This window comes from Tyto alba, unplaced genomic scaffold (genome assembly GCF_018691265.1).
Source record: "Tyto alba isolate M040663 unplaced genomic scaffold, T.alba_DEE_v4.0 Super-Scaffold_5, whole genome shotgun sequence".
In the NCBI taxonomy this organism is placed as follows: Eukaryota; Metazoa; Chordata; class Aves; order Strigiformes; family Tytonidae; genus Tyto; species Tyto alba.
In genome coordinates, this window is record NW_024881326.1 from 9,459,879 (window position 1) to 9,478,368 (window position 18,490).

The window sequence follows — 18,490 nt, forward strand, 5'->3', positions numbered from 1 at the left end:
GTAATTTGTCCATGCAGCCTAAACCTCATCATACAATCAATCATCAAGTAGGAACAAATGACCATTTCAGCCATTGCATTGCACAAATAATAACGGAAGAAAACCAAGCAAATAAAATATATTGTACTCGATGTAGAAAGACTTCTAGCAACGGAGATAAAGTTCACTTAGCCTTCACTGTAACTTCCGCAGCTTTAAATAAGCAATCCTACTAGTAGCAACAGCCTGATTGGGAATTTCCAACTAAAAATAATCTTAGAAATATTTGAAAATGGAACCAATTACAAAAATAAACTCTCCAGCGAAGAAGACTCAGCAGAAAAGAATGTTAATCAGGTCACTGCTAATAGCCTACTTGTACCTTGCTTGGGATAGAAAACTTGGTCTGCTCAGCTTTGCCAGGAGTGTGAATAGCAGTAAGAGGAGGAGGCCAGGAATGGGTCATCTCCTAAGGAAGAAAAAAGACATGTTTTTGAAAACAAATTCATGGACATAAAGAAGAAAGAGAGGAAAAAAGGATCATGTATTCTTCACTGAGCCTGGGGATGCTATTGCTTAAGGAAGAACCACCACCCATCTTTCTGTGGTAGATGAACACCTTAACTACCCAACAAGCAGTGCTTCCTGGGAACATGGGTGAGGACAGATTTTCCTGTTGAAAATTTTGACCATCTGTGTCTTCATCAGGTGGCAGCTGACTCCACCTTCACAGTCAATCTGTCAGGCTCTACGAATGAAGCCATCATAGGCATAAAACAGGGTTTTACCTGCAAAGCCCAAGCAGAAAGGGGGTCCCTCCTGTATTGCACTGGATGCCACCCTATAGAGGATTCCATGGTGGCAAAATGCAACCCTATTCAAGATTACATAGTGGTAAAATAAACCAGATGCAAGTCTAGAAAGAGATGGAGTGGCCTTGCAGCATGAATGCCTGGTGTAGAAGAGAGCAGAGACAGTGTCCTATGCACCAAAGCATCTTCTTATAGCACTGGCCGTAGGCACTTATTGTGGTATGAAATGTCACAGCCTCAGAGCACTACCGATTCCATTTTAAAATGGGGGACTGAGAGATTAGGTGATTTAAACAGGGTTACACAGAAAACCCGTACTTAACTAGGAAATCCAAGTCTCTGGTGAAGACCCACCTACCAGATAATCTAAGCAACACACCATTTTCTGTATCAGTGTGTTAATTCATTTGTACAAGCATGTTCCAACTATCTTCAGAGAAGTCGCCTGGGTGTCCATGGCTATGAAATACAAGCAGAAGAGACAATGCACACCTTTCTTTTCATACTGAGGCCAAGACAGCTGTTCCACCAAGCCTGGTGGGAGCTGACTAGGATTTATGTTCAAAGGAGGAAAAATCAGTAAAATAGAGAAACTGCAAAAGTGTTGTTTTAGGTAGAGTTTGTAAATGCCTTTCTGAGTGTGTTTTATGATAGATGCCACTCCATTCTCTCTTTGTTCTTAATTTAATAAATATTCAGATAGACAGTAATATTTGTCTGGGAACCTGTTATATCTTTGTCTTGGTTGTTTTGCTTTGCCTACAAAGCTCAGAAATTATTATTTCTAGAGACAAGGGAGACAAAGATCAAAAGAGGGACTGATCTAGAAAATTTTGCACGCAATGGCCAAAATCCTGACTGCAGTAAACTAAACTTCCCAGCTGCTATTTCACACTGGTCAAGCCCAGGGCCAGTCACAACAAAGCTTATGAACACACAGGTTTCTGTAGGTAACATGACAACCACTGCAAATTCTCAACAAATAAAAATATAACAATACAATTAATTAACAAAAATGTAACCGTTGTCAAAAGGGCAGCGTGGTGGGTGCATCTGGGCTAAAGACAAGGCCCAGGTGGTTACAACTGGATGCTTACGTATAATTCACTGAAGATACAGACAGAAAGTTTCAGGTTTCCAGTTGGCCCTCACAAATCATGTGTCATACAGGAGGTTAGTAGAAAGAAAGGAAAACTATGCACCATGGTCTTCAGTCAGTGGGACAGGTGGACACATGAAGTTCCCCCAAGCTCCTGTTAGGCACTGGTATTTTATTGAAGCCCATCAAATTTCCACCCTCAGCAATGCTGCTGCTGCAGCAAGGTTTGGCTGAGCCCTGCAAGGGACAGAGACCTGGGGAGGACCACTATGGAGAGAAGCCCTCACCCGGTCCTGGCAGAGGCAGGAGGGCAGGGCTGGTTCGGCCGCTCTGCTTGCACCAGCGCAGCGCACCACGGACACATCTGTGGCATATCCAAAGGGCCACATAGCTACAGATAGTGCAGCCTGGGGCCAAGCTTTGTCAGCAACTTGTGCAGATGACCCAGGGACAGGGGAGGGTGCAGATGTCTCTGCACTCCTGAAAGAGCTTTCAGGTTTCTGCCTGTGGAGCTCAGGGCCTGTTTACATTGCACAAAGTCCAAACAGTGGCAATGAGGAGGAAAGAGCCAGTTCGTGAACAGCTCATCCTGCCTGGCGGGTGAGGCTGTGGCAGCTCAGTGCAGTGACTAGAAATACACTATTATATTGCATTGATTAGTTGACCTCTGCAGAAAGGAAGGCAGAAAAAGATTTAAGCATCCGGTGAACTTTTCTGTGAGATATTATAATCCAAATTCTGCATGCCTCTGCCAAATCTTATGCCACAGAGGTTGCTTTGTGGCAAATCTCTTCATAACAAAATGATGAAACAGAGACTCTATCACATAATTAAGAGAGGGACAGGCAGCCTGACTGAAGGCAGAAATGAAGCATATTCTAGAACTGCAATTATAGGCTTGACCTCAGTCTCTTCCTGCCCACGCATAAAAGGCTGGACAGAGAGACTATGATTCATGGGAAGGTGATGCCAGCAAATATTTCAGAATATTCACTGTCAAAATGCATCTAGTGTCCACTGTGTACCCTCAGTGGGCTGATGTGTAAGCAAATCTAGTCATCTCCCTGGTAGGGGACATCTGAACATAAAACAGCAGGAAAAGGAAAAATGAGTCTACAATTATTTGAGGAAATTCAATTACAAGGTAAGAAATCCTGATTCCATAGAAGTCAGAAGCAAAAGTCAACTTCAGGGAGACTAGCACTACCAAATCTATGCATTTACAGAGTGACCTTGTGAGCATCGAAGTCTATTACAAAGGTACAAGCTAACTACATTTAAGCATTTCACTTCAATTACCACTGGAATAAAAATTATTGGATAGAAAATCCCAGATAGGATCACACATGCAAAACAACACAAGTATTTAAAGCTCAGCATACAAAAAAAACACTGTGTGTGGAAGTGGTGAGGAAGTACATCGTTACTTAAAAAAACACGTCTATATCTACCTATAGACAGGTGCCACAGCATTGTTGACCAATGAACCTTGAATGATCACAGGGAAAACGTAGAGTTTACTCATCTGAAAAATGTCATTTCAAAATATATGGGCAGGAACCCCACACCAACCACCACACAGCTGCATATTATACTCACACAGACCTCTACTAAGCTACAGAATGACGTGCAAAAATGGCACTGCACTGTTTCCCATCAAGGGTCAAAACACCAACCCCACATCCTGCAGAGATGTGACCATCTGCTTAACCCTCTCCTACTCTGTTCCTTAAGCACATGCACATTACTTTGGAGAACCAGAAGAAAGGATGTCATTTGTTTAATCACCCACATGACTTCACCATTCTTCACTATGCCCTGATTTCTTTTGGAGGTCCTTCATCTTTAAGTACTTGCTAAGCTCTGTTTTGTTTAGCTTGTGAAATCTGATATATCTACCTTCTAATATGTTGTGACTATAAAGAACCACAGGGTGTGTATGTTGTATATGCATCTATTATGATGCATATATAAACATTTTGGTTTGCAAATACCTGGGAAGGAAGGCAGGGATTTTTTTTTTTTCTTTTTTTCCCCCATGAAAAGATAAAAAGCCTTAATCAATCCAAATTTGGAAGTATTTAGAAATTCCTGGAAGTAACAATAATAAAACTGAGCATATGAAATGCTTTAAAGAGGAATTTAATGGAAACAAAGTAATCCCACAAAATTGAGTTAGGATTTATTTTCACATGGTTTGGACTTAAAATAATTCCAAAATCATGTTAACTGTTGGAATGGGTAGATGACTGCTATGGAAGCATGCATTTTTTTATAGACCTAGAGATTAAATGAGAAAGTAAACCTGCACAGCTTGTTGGCTCAAAAGTCACTGTGGTCCTCTGATGTAGTAACATCAAGCATCCTCCTTTGTGAAAATTATTTAAACATTGTTTTAATTGACTCCATGTGCTTTATTTATTACTGCTAGGCACGCTCGTCTCTTCAGCTAAGACTGCTTTTTTCAGCTATAAAAGCCCTCAGGTAAGTAACTAAGAAGGACATATGCAGTTGCAATCTAATGAATCACCAAACTACAAATACTCTAAGCAAATTTTTTAAGGACTGCAGAGGTACAAGGCCAAATCACGATTTAAATGGAAGGAGAGGACTGGGGAAGGATTTAAACTTGCAAGTTTCTAAGGAAAAGGTCAGAATGAAAGAATTGATTACAGGGGATATCAGGCAGATGGTGAATAGCTTTACAAAACCAGTCCCTAAAATTAATACCTGCCTTCAAGATTTATTTCCTTTCTCTGTATTTCACTTTTCCATCATTTCCTTCTTGATCAAAAGAAAGTGTGCAATGTTTTTAAATACAGATAAAAGCACTGCGCCAGGCTTTAAGAGGTTATTGTGGAAAAAAGAAGTTAGACTGTGTTCTCCGCATTCCTACTGAGGCAGCTTCCCTTCCTACAGTGCACTCTAAACTGTTTAGCCTGATCTAATTTGAAGTCTCCCAAGATACAGGGCTCATGCTACTTCCCTTGGGAGAATTGAGAGGAGACATGAGAACAGTCTTCAATTACAGAAAGAGCTGTTGCTAAAGGAGAGAATAATCTGTTCTCCAGTTTTACGGTGGATATGAACTTAAACTGCAGCTACAAAGATTCCAGTTAGACATAAGAAAAAGCTCTCTAATGGTAGGGACTGTGCAGTGCTGAAACAGATTGCTCAGAGAGCTACACAGACTCCATCTTTGGAGGAACACACTTAAGAACAGTTTAGCACGCATCAGTCAGGAATGGCTTAGGCAGAATTGATTCCTGCGTTGGGACAGGGATGTGTAGTAGATTACGAGATTTCTACGACCCTTTCCAGCCTTTTTTCTTGTTCTGTAGTTTGATAGATCTCTGTTGGCCAAATGCTACCCTTACTGCCTCTCTTGTGGACAGTAGATGCACAAAAAGGAAGAAGAAGAAAGCAACAATCCTGGTGTTTTTCTTCTGTAGCATTGGAGTTCACAAAGGTGGTTTCAGGACTGACACTTTGCCCACATCATCAGAGGGCAGGCCAGAGGAGCTGGAGGAGTAGCAGCCCTGCATATGTGGCTAGCAATAAATGCAATCTGAGAACACTGATGCTAAAGAGACCTTATCTGTGGTATTCTCTCTGTCAATTGCCCTTCTCTGTCCTTTTAACTCTTAGCTAAATCCGTTGCTTTAAACTTTTTCCAATTTTTTAGTTACACAGTATGTTAAAATTGCATTCAGAAAAAAAAATATATATATGATGAATAGATATTCTAAGGTTATTACAAACTTCATGTTACAGCTGGTGCTAAGCAACCTACTGCCTTGATGGAATAAAGATAACCAAGTGATTTACCATTTATTAAAGACTCTATTAATGATTTATTAATGTTTTATTAACTATTTATCAATGTAACCTTATTAAAAAGCATGTCTTGTTTCACAGTATCTTTCTGGTTTCTGCATTTATATAAACCTGATCAAACTCTCTCTGCTAGGAAGCCAGTAATGCATGAGGGGCAGTCACATTTTTTGTGTGTGATGCATACTGAAATAAAAAAAATCTCAAGCCATTTCATCTTTTGGGGAAAAGCTAAGGAAAGAATGAGCATCTAGATACGTATTTATATATATACAGGCAAATGACACTAAAGCCTAAAGGAACGCAAAGGCCATAAATCTATGGGTAGTTTTTCATTCATATTCCGTATGAAGGAATGAAAAATTTGCACAAGCAGTTGGCATTATCCTGACCAGTAATCTGGTCTGCTTTATACTGGGCCAAATGTTTCCTGAGGAAGGGGTTTTGATACATTGTCAATATCGACAGGGACATAACAGACATATTCATGGGTATGCATTTGATTATCATGTTTCAGCATTTAAAAAATTTCTCAGCATCAAAGGGTACCACATCTTTTTGCTTGCAAGGAAAAAAATTTTAAAAAATACTTCAGTGTTTGTCTGATGGCCTCCAAGACAAAGTCAGTTTTCCTGGTATTAATGTTAAGGCAGGAAACTTTTTACTTATGCAAATGATTTGGCACATTTATTACCAGTGGCTAATCTCCAGTACATATTTTTGGAGGAACAATGTGGTGGAATCTGCAATGATGCCTTTGTCATACATCAATTTATCATGCTACTGTACCAAAAACTACTAGAAAGCCATTTAGAAATATAGTGCACACATGTATGAGTTTATTAATGAAAAGCCAGAGTTTCTTTTACAAAAAGCAACCATTTCCCTGACCATAACCTTAAACCACAGTGTTCACCCTGTTGGTTTTATCAATGACAACAAATAAGTTCCCTCTGCCCAACTGGGGAATGGGATGCATTCCATATTCTCCCATGGTAAATTACTATTCCTTGCCATATTAACAAGAATGGGAAGGACAGACAAAAATGATAATCAGTGAAAATGAATATAGAAATTGCTTTAGAAACCAACAGGGGTTGACTATAAACTACAACATATGTTTTCCTTTCCTACTTTGTTAACATTTGGAAATCCACAAAGAAAGTGATAGCAATATGGAAGTTTTCTGTTTCTGTTGCACTTCTCAGTACTCTCTGAGTCTTGAATACCTCACACTTTTCAATATATATTCCTCATACTGTAGCTTTTGTAACTAATAACATTTACCGTCTTTGCTTAGAGTATTTAGAAGACAATAAAAAAATAGCAAATAATGATTGATGTACTTATTGCTCTAACCAATCTCATGTATGTGAAGAAAAACAATGCTTCACTACAGTGAGAAGGTATCTCAGCTCAAGAGGCTGTTTTAGGGGGAGAGTAATGAAGCTACATCACATGAACCCACCACCGGATTTCCAATTTAACAAGTCCAACACAATCCTAAAAGTAACCACAGCCTGTATAATAGTGTGTCTACACTGTCAAATGATTTAGCTCCCTGCTGGGTCCTGGGCCCCAAATGGTCCACACTCTGTTTATTCCAGTTCATTCCCAAGGCTCCTCTGTAAAACAGGTTGGATACTTCTCTCCAATGTGAATCAGGATAATTTTCTTCAGGGTCCAACTCAGGAAGATTATATGGTCAAAAACTGTCCTGAATGTGGCTCACACTGCCCAGGACAGTCCTTCAATTAAATCCCAAGTAGGTTTTGTGCCCTCGAGCACCTTTTTACACGTTCTTGGCATTTTCAGCAACATGCAGTACAGCCCCCTAAGGGTCCTACTATAGAAACATCATTATGGAGAACTGCAACAGAACAAGAAGTCTGTAGCAGCTGTATCTCTACTCTTGTCAGGTTTGAGTTATCTGTGTAAGTGAAGTGCAGGAAGGACATGGGGCGTTCACAGAACATAATCAGCAAAGTAGAATCACACAGTGTAAAAAATTAAACAGGACCTTACAGGAAGCACACAGGAGAGCACCCTTGACAAGTTTTACATGATGAGACAGAATGAAGAGTTTTGTGGAAAAGGGAGGCCAGGGAAATCATGAAGTCAGAGGTAAATGCATCCTGCATGTATGACTGCCTCTCTGACCCATGCTGTCTTTGCCTTAGACCATTCCCTGAGCTTGCTAATGAAAGCCAAGGAGATGAGAAGAAGCCAGTGCTGTCTTTGTGACAAGCCATGAGCCTTCAGAGAATCCAAAGACAGGCATGTACTGACACTGAGGTAGCTCCACTTCCTATCCAAGAGAGGCAGGAGGCGTCTTTTTCTCTACTTGTAGAATACATGTTTTTTGTTAAGGATAGGCCATCATGGCTGCATGCAAGGAAAGGATGATCAAAGCTCTGAAGTTTTGCCAAGCACATGTGAGATGCTGAGCCATGTGAGATATTCGTATTTCCATATAACCGTTCTTCTGGACAGACCTACTGATGGGTCAGAAACATGAACTGCCAGAATGGGTCAGACTTGAGGTCCTTCTCATCTGGGATGCTGGCGGACAGTGGTTGGTGCTGTGTCTTTCACAGAGCACTTCAAGAACATCAGAGCAATCATGAGGGTAAAATCCTGATCCTCCATACTTACTAATTCTCAGCTGTGCTGAGATCCTATCTGGTTAATAGTGCATCCAGAAATGGATAGTCAGTTAACACCAGCTAACATCAATTTTAAAGTCCTAAAAATTAATGATATGCCCTAATTCAGATACTTGCAGTCACGAGTACTAAACCCACTTCCAGAAAGCGAGGCATCCTTAATCTGTTGCTCTCAGTAACTAAACTACTGACTTCATTGCCCAATACATAGTACCAGAATCTTGCTGTGGACAGTATTGGCAGCTTCTCAACCCCAGTGAGATGCACAGCCATATCCCATTGATTTTATTTATTCCAAATGATACTTGTTGGTAACCATCTCCAGGGATGGCACATCTAATTTTCATGAGGGTCCCAAGAGATAGGAAGTATGCATTGAACTGTTAAATACAACATAATATCCTGGCAGGACAACAGTATAATATAAACAAAGGCACAATAAGTAATAAAAAGCTAATTCTTTCAGAGGTTGCTAATACCAACATATAATTTCATCTCTGCAATTTAAAAAACATTGGCAACATTTCTCCAAGTAAATAAGCAACTGTGTTTTGAAACTATTCACTGCTGGCACTTGTTTAAGGGAATCGTGTAATTTGTTCCATCCATCCTGAGCTTCACAAGCAAAAAAGCATGTCTTGAATCGCCTGTTTTCTTCTCTGAAACTTAGGGTTCACACCAAGAGGAGAGCAGAACTGTAATTTACAGTTACAAAACAAGACTGCACCTACCCTGAGGCACTCTACTGTGCACATTTATACAATACATTACACCATCTCCTTTACATTGCCAGATGTAATCAATTCATGTTTTTTTTCATACAGAATACAACAGTGAAATACACAGTCACATGACAAGACCATATCCATGTAATTTATTACAAAATGCATTTAATTTCTGGAACCACTTATACCAATGTGGAAAATTACATTCTCCAAATTCGGTATCAGGCAAAATTAAATACTAAACTACAAAACACCTTGTTCTATAGGCTTAGCACAGACACTGTTTTAAACTGTGCAGTAAGTTTTAGATCCATGTAGCCACCTTATAACCCACATCCTGACAATATGATGAAACTGAGTCTAAAAATCATTAGGAATTTGAAAGCGTGAGCTTGTGCCAAAAGACACCAGCTTTAGTCTTAAAACAGGAGCATCAATTATCTGAAATAACATATAGGAGGAAATTAAGAAACCAGGTTAGGCAACTTATTTGAGATTAAAGTTGAATTCTTTTGTGTAAGCCATGATTTGCTTTCATTAAAACTGGAATCCAAGTTGTTACTCATCAAATACAAAGAAATGAAGCTACCACACACTGCTGTACAATACACATTGAAATCTTTTACAAAAGCTGGGGTTTTTTGCCTTCAAAATCATGACTCTGACAGCTCTCTTTTATTCTGCTTACCACACAAGCAGTATTGCAGCATAGGTTTTCCTGAGTGGGTGTGACAGGGTTGCATTTCTTTTTAATGTTGAGTGTTTTCCTCTTAAATGATTTCCTCAACACCTCAAGTGTAATGCCATTAAAATAGTGGTCTGAGGCTGAAGTGAAGACACACCGAACACCTAGAAAAGTTCAAACCTATTTTTACAGAAGCTGTCCTTTTTAACCATTTTCTTTTCTTCATCTATGTGATGATCTCACTACTGTGTGTCAATCCCAGTTGAAGACTTGCTTCCCCCTTAGAATGCACTCACTTTCCCCTAGAGAGTATGATTATCTTCCCAGTGCCTACACCAGAGACTTTGATGGAAAAGACTGTCTCATTTTTTGTCTTATGCAATGCCCAGGGCAGTGGCAGAACTTCTGAATATTGGCTGGAAAGTGGGAACAGTGAATATTGGCTGGAAAATCCTGGGTGGACAAAACAGCCAGCTCAATCAGCATTAATCGAGTTCTGGATGGACAGAAAACTTCAAACTGAATCCTCATCATTGGATCCTCTAATTTTTCACCCTATTTTTTGTAAGGTTAAAAGCTTAGCATGTTTGCCAAAAAAAAAATATTATGGGTCCTGGACTATAACAGAGAGTCAGAGTCCTTGCCGCCTCTCACACTCAACCCTTTAATTCTCTTCTCTTACAAAAAGACCTAAACAGCCACCTGAAACCCTATCATACAACCTGGCATTTATTATAGTAATTTTAGCCTTTGGAAAAGAACAAACATTTCAGTCTGTATTTCCTTTTCCTCACTTGTGCCTTGAAGCAGGTCTGTTCCTGCATCTGTGTGTCCTGTAAATCATGCCAACACCCCTTTGATCCACTCCTGCTAAGCTAACAGGTGTAGAAAAAATGTATGTATGTTATAGAAGATGTTTTGATACAACATATACTCTTTTCGCATGTTAGCCGTACCCAAATAAGCCAGTTTAAAGCGTAAAGAAAACTGAAGCCAAAACAGGCTGAGGTCTTCTTTGATCTCCCTTAAGGTATGGAGGCTTCAGAGTATTTCTGGTAGACAGATTCACACTGTCACATACATGCATTTGATTCCGTGCTTCCCAGCTCCTTCCTTTTTACAAAGCTAATAAGTCTGAGGTTGGAAATATAAAATACTCAGAACTGCCACTAAGACGTATGACAGCTGAGGATGCTTGGTCCCACACAGAGCAGTCCTAATGTCTGAAATCAGCATGTTCAGACTATACACCAGATTAATATATCCTCCTCCCATGCCTGTGTTTTTTAAAAACGTTCTGACAGCAAACTACATTGAAACAAACTAACTCCTAAAAATGGGGCTGAAAAAGGGCAAAGTCCATAACCTTCCTGTCTCCAAACACTACACTTTTTTTTTTTTTTTTTTTTTTTTTTTCCCACAGGAAAACTAGTGAATAGGACACAAAAGCCACAGTACTAAAATGCAGTATGTTTGGTACTCCAGCATTTAAAAATTATATCTACATTACTATACGATGACATGTATTGTCTTTGTTGCTCCTATATGGCCAAAAAGAAATAGTGAACTGTTCATTAGTAATAGTTTATCAGGGGTTGTATGAGCAATATGCAACAAACTTGGAGCAAGCCCAAGAAAAGACCACCCAGTAGACCCACCGTTGCTTGTTAGCTCTAAGCAGTTAGTGCTATTTGCAACTCCAGCTGGTGTCAAACACTGACAATTACCAGTTATCATACAAAGTTGAACTGGAATAAACCTGCCAAAGAATACTTTATTTTTTTAAAAAAAAAAGTACAAAGTGCAATGTATTATCATGTTCAAGCAATTACCAAAAGGAGTTGATCTATCTTTGCTGGGGAGATACAAAGGCTGGATGCAGTAACACAGCATTCTTTTTTGAAGGGTAACTTGTGTTATAAGTGAAAGACTATAAAATGACAATGCTGCTGCAAAGGAGGCAGAATGATACATTTAGTCAAATTCCCAGTCTAAGCCTTTTCAAAGCACACAAGCGGTTAGTATAACATTCCTTAGGGTTCCCGTATCCTTTCAAACATGATAGCTTTCTTGTAGTTTACACTTATCATATTAAGAAAAATGGTAATGAGGAGATCATGACAACTTCTTTTAAAAGCAACAATGACTCAATTGCCAAGGAAAAAAGGAGTGATAACTATTTTCATGGAAAGAAGCCTCCAGTGAACGCCTCACTGTTGAAGCTGTGTTCTTTGTTTTTGTCTTAACTCAGGAATGACAAGGGGCTGCTTCTCAAAAAAATCTGAGCACCAATTTTCATTTGATTGGTACAATACTCCTTTTTCAGATAAACTGGCAGCTCAGACCTCTTATTGAAAAGATTAGGGACTCAAGAGGTTAGAAATGATAAAATGCTGAAATAAGGGGGAAGGGATTAATTGGCTTGATTTAGAAAAAAATTAAAATCTCTCCTGAGAATATTCTCCTACAAACCAAACATCGAGTTTTTTTTCTGAGGCTTGGAAGAATATTTTTAAGGGTTACTGTCCTTACGGTACACAAACAACATATTCTTTAGCAGGATATATTCGTGGCAAAGAAATTAATGGACTACAAAGCCCAGAGGTGCCTTTAATACTCAGTGCTTGTGCAATAAACTCCATCAAAAGATCTCAAAGCATTCCTCACAAGAGACCAGAACACATCATCTTCCAGCTTGGCCTCAGAGGTGGAATTTGGTCCATGCCTTAAATCACCCACTCAACTGGCAGCAAATGTAATGAACACTACTCTGTCTTCCCCCCCCCCCCCCCCCCCCCCATTAGCAGCCCATGCAAGTCTCTGAAGTCCATGTGCATCCATGTTGTACTTTTTTCATCCTGAAAAGTACTAGTAGATATTATTTCTACCTCCCCTTCAAAAATATTTGTTAAGACATGGCACAGAAATTTTGGAATAGAGAATGTATTTAAAGAAGAGCTGTAAACTCTTGAGAACAGGTTTTCTTGTGATATCCTCACCTGAGCACTCACCTAGGATCCCTGGAAGGCAATGCAGTAACACTTGCAGCAGGTAAACAGCTCATGCAGAATGTTGAACAAACATAAATCTGGGCACTTAGGCCTGAACTTCAGATTCATGTTTGTAGTCAGTTTTTATCTTTCCTCTGAACAATGGTCAACAAACACCTCAATGTCTTGAACTAATAAAACCATCTTCCTTTCTAATGCTACAGAGTGATGTTTTCTTAAACTGACTTCTGCAAGGCTGGGTGCCTGTATAACTGCTTTTAAATCAAAAAGAAATGTGTAAAATTCCTTGAGAAAAAAAAAAAAAAAAAAAAGAAGAAAAGCATCCTGGTCAGATTTTCTAGCTATCCAAAGAAATTGTTACACAGCTGACATAAATCAATGTGGCAGCATCTACAGGCTAATTAAACAAATGTGACAATTTTACTGTGACAATTTGAAAATGCTCAAAACTGTCTCCCATCCACAGTGTGCATTCTTCTCAGATGTGTATTAAAACCCATGTACTGTATTAAGAAATTGAAAGGGACTTACATATTCAATAAAAAACACAATTATAAGCACAATTTGAAATATATGGCTAAAATAGATTGGAAGTTCATAAGGTTTCTCAGAACATTAAATTCAATGACACGCTTTCTTTAAAGAAATGTTAGAAATTCTCTATAGAAATGGCTAAGTCACAGTATGTAGTATAATTTTAAATATCTGATTGAGCCTTGCTTTTGCACAATTATAACACCAATAATTCCAGCTGAGGACCTCAATGCATTTTGCTAGCAACTAATTTAACTTTGCAACACGATGGCAATGTCGGTGAGGTCCTATTTCCCCATTTCATGGAAGGAGACATTGTGGAGCGAAGGGCCATTTCAAAGTTACACGGGAAGCTTAAAGGTAGGATGTCTTATCTGAGTCTATATATTCAAACATTTATTGAGAGGATGTTCAAAGAGATGGTAAGATGGACCATATCAGTCCTTTACTGGTAGGTGTCAAGTGGTGTATTATGAGGACTTTGACAGCTGAAACGATCTCCACAGGTAAGAAGGAAGACACCTTCATAAAGAGCTCCACTGACTATGCTGCGTGACAGTCTTAAAGCCTACAGATTAATGACAAGTAGCAAAGACATAAATTGCTCCCCCCAAAAAGAGAGCTTTCAGAACTATTCTCCCTACAGAATGTGGAATGACTTGAACTTAAGACAGATGATGACTGTGAGACTGACTTCCCATGTTAGGCTGCTTCAACCCCATGGGGGCTGGCAAGGCTGATAGCATGTCACCACATGACTCTTCCAAAGAAAAAGTCTGCCTGCTCCTCTAGGGAGTGTCTCAGGAAGAAATACTTCTTGGCCTGTAACTCATTTGGTGTCTGTATTCTTGCCTTAAGAAGAGATTAGGAATGACTTGAGTTAAATTTAGACTGCAGTACATGAAGAAAACGGCAACAATTCCTGGTATCTACTGTAACAGTAAACTTCCACCCATTTCCTCTGAAAGTAACAATGAGATTCAAAGTTCTAACTTCAGATTTACTCCAGGTGTCATCTTTGTCCTGTTTTCTTTACTTTCCTTCTAAGACCACAAGAGCAGTGAAGCATCAAAGGCTACAACATGGTGAGTATAGTTAAAGAAGTAAAACTGAGCATGCCTCAAGTATCTGGCTCCTTTTTGGTCCATTTTTTTTTCATTTCTCTAGTCCTTTTCTTACATCTATTTTTTAACTGTCAACCAATTTATTTTAGGTTTTGATTGACATGGCCAGCTGAAAGGAGGAGAATTCAGAGGAGAATTTAAAAGACGAGAGTTCTTGAAACTCTTTCTGAAGATTCATTTAGTTACATTGTCCAGCCCTGTCTCTCCTTGGACACTGCAAGTCTGTTTCTCTTGACTAACCACATAGGGCCAACTTATCCTTCATGGGCCCCACCACCCTCTCCAGCAGTGCTGACTTAGGGGGGACTTCACACCAGGACTTAAAACTCACAGCCCTCAAGGGCTGCAAAAATGGAGCCCTTCCCCTTTGTGAGATAAAGAGCCATAGAAGATGCCATAGACTTTCTAATTTCAAACCAGAATTGTTTCTAAAGCATGCATTCATTTCATAAACCTAACTCTATTTTAATATGTTTTCAATGTCTTCATTCTATGCCTAAAGCAATTTGTTATGTAGAGTATACATTATTAATCTACTTAAGTGAAAGGTAACATTGCTAGCAGTTTAAACACTCAATGCCCATATTTAACCATGTTTCATTTTGACAGGACAAGATGAAATAACAGAAATGATTAATCTGAGACCAGAGGAATATTCTACTACCTATATTTCAAAATAGGACTAGATTTTTTTTGTTTAATATTCTGGCAGTAATATGTGTAAGTGGAGTATAGGAGTTTCAGAAAGCTTTTCTGTTTGACCACACTGCAACCTGTGCCAGTAGTTGTTACCAGTCATTATGGAATTGGCAGCAGTACTGCAGGACAGACACATGACAGGCTCTGCAGTTCCTAACCATGTCTTTATACAACATAAAATCATGCAGCCCACGAGGTCCTTAAGGAGGAATACCCAGTACAGCTAGAGCCAAACACTGTAACAGTGTAGAAGTGTTTAAAATCTTCTAGTTCAGCACTTGGGGCCTTTTTTGTTCATGGGTGCATACAAAAGGTTGAAGTTGATCTGACATCCCAGATTCCTTAGGTCTGTTTTCTCCCACACTTTCACTCAAAGATAAGGTAGTTACTCTTTATTTACAATGATGAAGAGGGACAGGAAGTCAGGTCCCGAGGGTCAGCAAATCTGGAGTAAGAATCTTAGTTTTATGATACTCTTCGCTCAACTACAAGACAGCATCAACTCGTTTTCCCACATTTTTTGTATCTTTCACTTCTAGCCATTTCTGGAACTACAAAACTTAGAAGTATTTGAAAAAACTAGTATATGAAGTGATCAAAACTTCTGGAGTGCTACAGAGTGTCTTTTCCTCCAAGACAATGACTTTGCTTGACTTACTTTCTTGTTTGAACTGGCTTTAAAAAAATTATTTTGTATATTCTCATGAAATATTATTTTTATCATAACAGACTACTGAATCAGAGTGAGGATGCCAAGCATGTGACATGTTGCAATACACAGTGGATCATTTCTGAGGTGACTGTCAATGAGGAAGAGAAACTAAAAGTGCTTGTTTTGGTGCAAAGAGATGCTGAAGAGCTTGGAAAACAGATAAGAATTAATACTTTTTCATTTAGTCATTCATTTCTCATGAGAGTGCTTTCATTCTCTTTAGGAGTAATATGTGTCCAAACTTGTGATGTCAGCTCACTTTACAGTAATTTTAGTAGCAATGGTAAATCTGGCAATGATAGCAAAATTATATAATACTACTGAAATCAGCAATATTTCACTCAGGCAGTACAAAAATATATGTTAAAATATTATAGTTAAGGAGATAAGAAAACAGAATTGAATAGTGAGTTCAGAATAGGTGCACTGCAATCTCTCTCTCTTTTCTTGAATACCTTTTGTAATCTTTTTTTATTGTTACAGTGTAGACGGGCTGCAATAGACCCACACAGTGATCAGATTTTACATTTCAAAGTTCTTTGCTAAATAATTTCTTTAATACTGCTACAAAAATAAAACCTTTATTTGATAAATGTGCCTGCAGGCTGGAATCAGACCTTGCTTGTCTGTCCTGACAAAGGTCTAATCTTTTGCTGCCTTACATCTTGAAGAGGCATTTATCCCTGTAACAGGCAGGTGCAAAACACCACCTTTCGAATACAGGAAACACTGCACACCCACGTGCATTTGTCAGATCAGACAGTCAACCTTTTCTCCCCATCACCTCCCCAGCAGCATGAAGCCTGCTTTGCGTTGATCTGGCAGCACAAAGCAGATTTATAGTATGTATCTACATCACAAGCGAACTCTGCTCGTATCTAACCCGTGCCATGCCAGCAGTGCAACGGTGGCCCACAAAACCAACCGCACAAGCTAAGTACTTGAGCATTGACTCATGTCTACTCAGCCAGCCTGAAGTTAACTCTGAGTTTTCTACATTATGTGCCTTCAAGTTAATATAGACAGCTTTGGGATAATGCTCCTGAGGTGCCTTTCTCATGGGTGGCACCTTAGTGTTAACTCTAAAGGTGAATGGCCAAAAACTTGAATAATCTTGTTCTGCTGCATTCATGTGTAACTCGCAGTGGCCAAGGTGAGTCTCCCTGTTAAGGGTCTGCTCTAGACTGGGAAGATCTAAGGCTGCATTCTCCAACTCCCAAAGAGTCTTTTGCGTTTCAAGCCTATACCAGGCTGTCCTCAAATGACTCCAACTATTGATCTCACTGTGCCTGTGTTTATATGGCTGGACAGTGCACAAAATGCTAGGAAAAGGCTTCTTTTGACATTCCTGGAATTGTTGCTGAATGTTTGTGGTGGTACTGAGACAAGAATTGAGCTGATCACCTACTAAACCAGGAATGAGCTGTTCTCAAAGAACTACTCAGCATTTCCTGGAGTAAGACTACATCTATAGAATCATCAAAACAAAGGACTAGTTGATGCTTTTATGTATACCTAAAGTAACACAGGGGTAACTCCTTTTTATTTAATAACAGCAGCAGGAACATTAAGTGGAGCTGCTGCCAATTTATACCAGTGTGGGAGAAAGAAGAATTCAATGAACTCAAATGAGATCAGAGGTCAGAGGAATTACCCCTTGATTTATTTTGATGTGAGAGCAGAAACTGGTCCTTCCTCCATTGAGAAAATGCTGATAAAAAGCTGAAAATGCAATGGCTTGGAAATTGCTAAGAAATTAATTGTTCTTATCCATCCAAATCTTCATGTGCATAAGCAAAGTCTAAAGAAAAAAAAAAAAAACACCTACATGTTGCCTTTTTCAAAGCAGGCTATTACCTGTTCCTTACAGGCTTCCATAGGCTGCATGCCAGATGAGGGACAAAGGCTGCAGATACACATTTACACGTGGGTTAACTTTTCAATCCATTTTTTCATTTCAATAGAAATAATAAATCACCTTATCCTGGAGAAAGAAGCAGCTTGACACAAAACATACGGTGCTGGGCTGTTTTTATAGCACACCTAAGACATATAGGGATTCATTTATTTACTCAGCTATTTAAAAGTGGCTACTCTTACTCATTCTCTGGACAGCTAAATGCCAGGTTGCTAAGTTACTGTTACTTGACATCATCTCCTCCCCAATGTGTTCCCACATTTGACAGGTTCACATGATTTACTAGGCCAGTCAGCTCGTTATTCACTTGTCCAGTGACGTCTAGATAATAATTTTAAATTCACATCATGTCCTCCCCAGAAAGCCCCAAGATTCCACATGAAAATATTTAAACTGCCTGTCAGCTACTAAGTGCATTTGTAACCACACTGGACAAAGTACCTGTATTTTGCAAATTACAATTATTATAATTAGATTTAGCATCGTTCTTCAATGTTGGTTTGTATTTTAGAAGAGAAAACAATTACTGAAGGGCAAATAATGGGCTGTATCTGTTACAGTCTAATTTTGCTCTGTGAACAGCTCACCTTAGCTATGGATGATACATATTAAATCTGTTAGTGATTTCAGTTGGCACAAGAAAGGTAACACTACACATAATTTGCCCAGTCAAGGGCATTTTCAACTGCTGA

General features: G+C 39.1%; 1 protein-coding gene across 4 annotated transcripts in view; it reads right to left on the reverse strand.

The window, feature by feature from the left end:
- The window catches only part of AFF2 (AF4/FMR2 family member 2), a 349,249-nt gene that overhangs the window by 140,516 nt on the left and 190,243 nt on the right, over positions 1-18,490 (reverse strand). For 3 of the 4 annotated variants that reach the window (XM_042807365.1, XM_042807364.1, XM_042807367.1), the window contains exon 5: positions 362-448. The exons of the other annotated variant lie outside the window; for it this stretch is intronic. In XM_042807365.1, the coding sequence (XP_042663299.1) occupies positions 362-448 (87 nt within the window). The remainder of the gene's footprint in view (positions 1-361; positions 449-18,490) is intronic. 4 annotated transcript variants of the gene reach the window in all.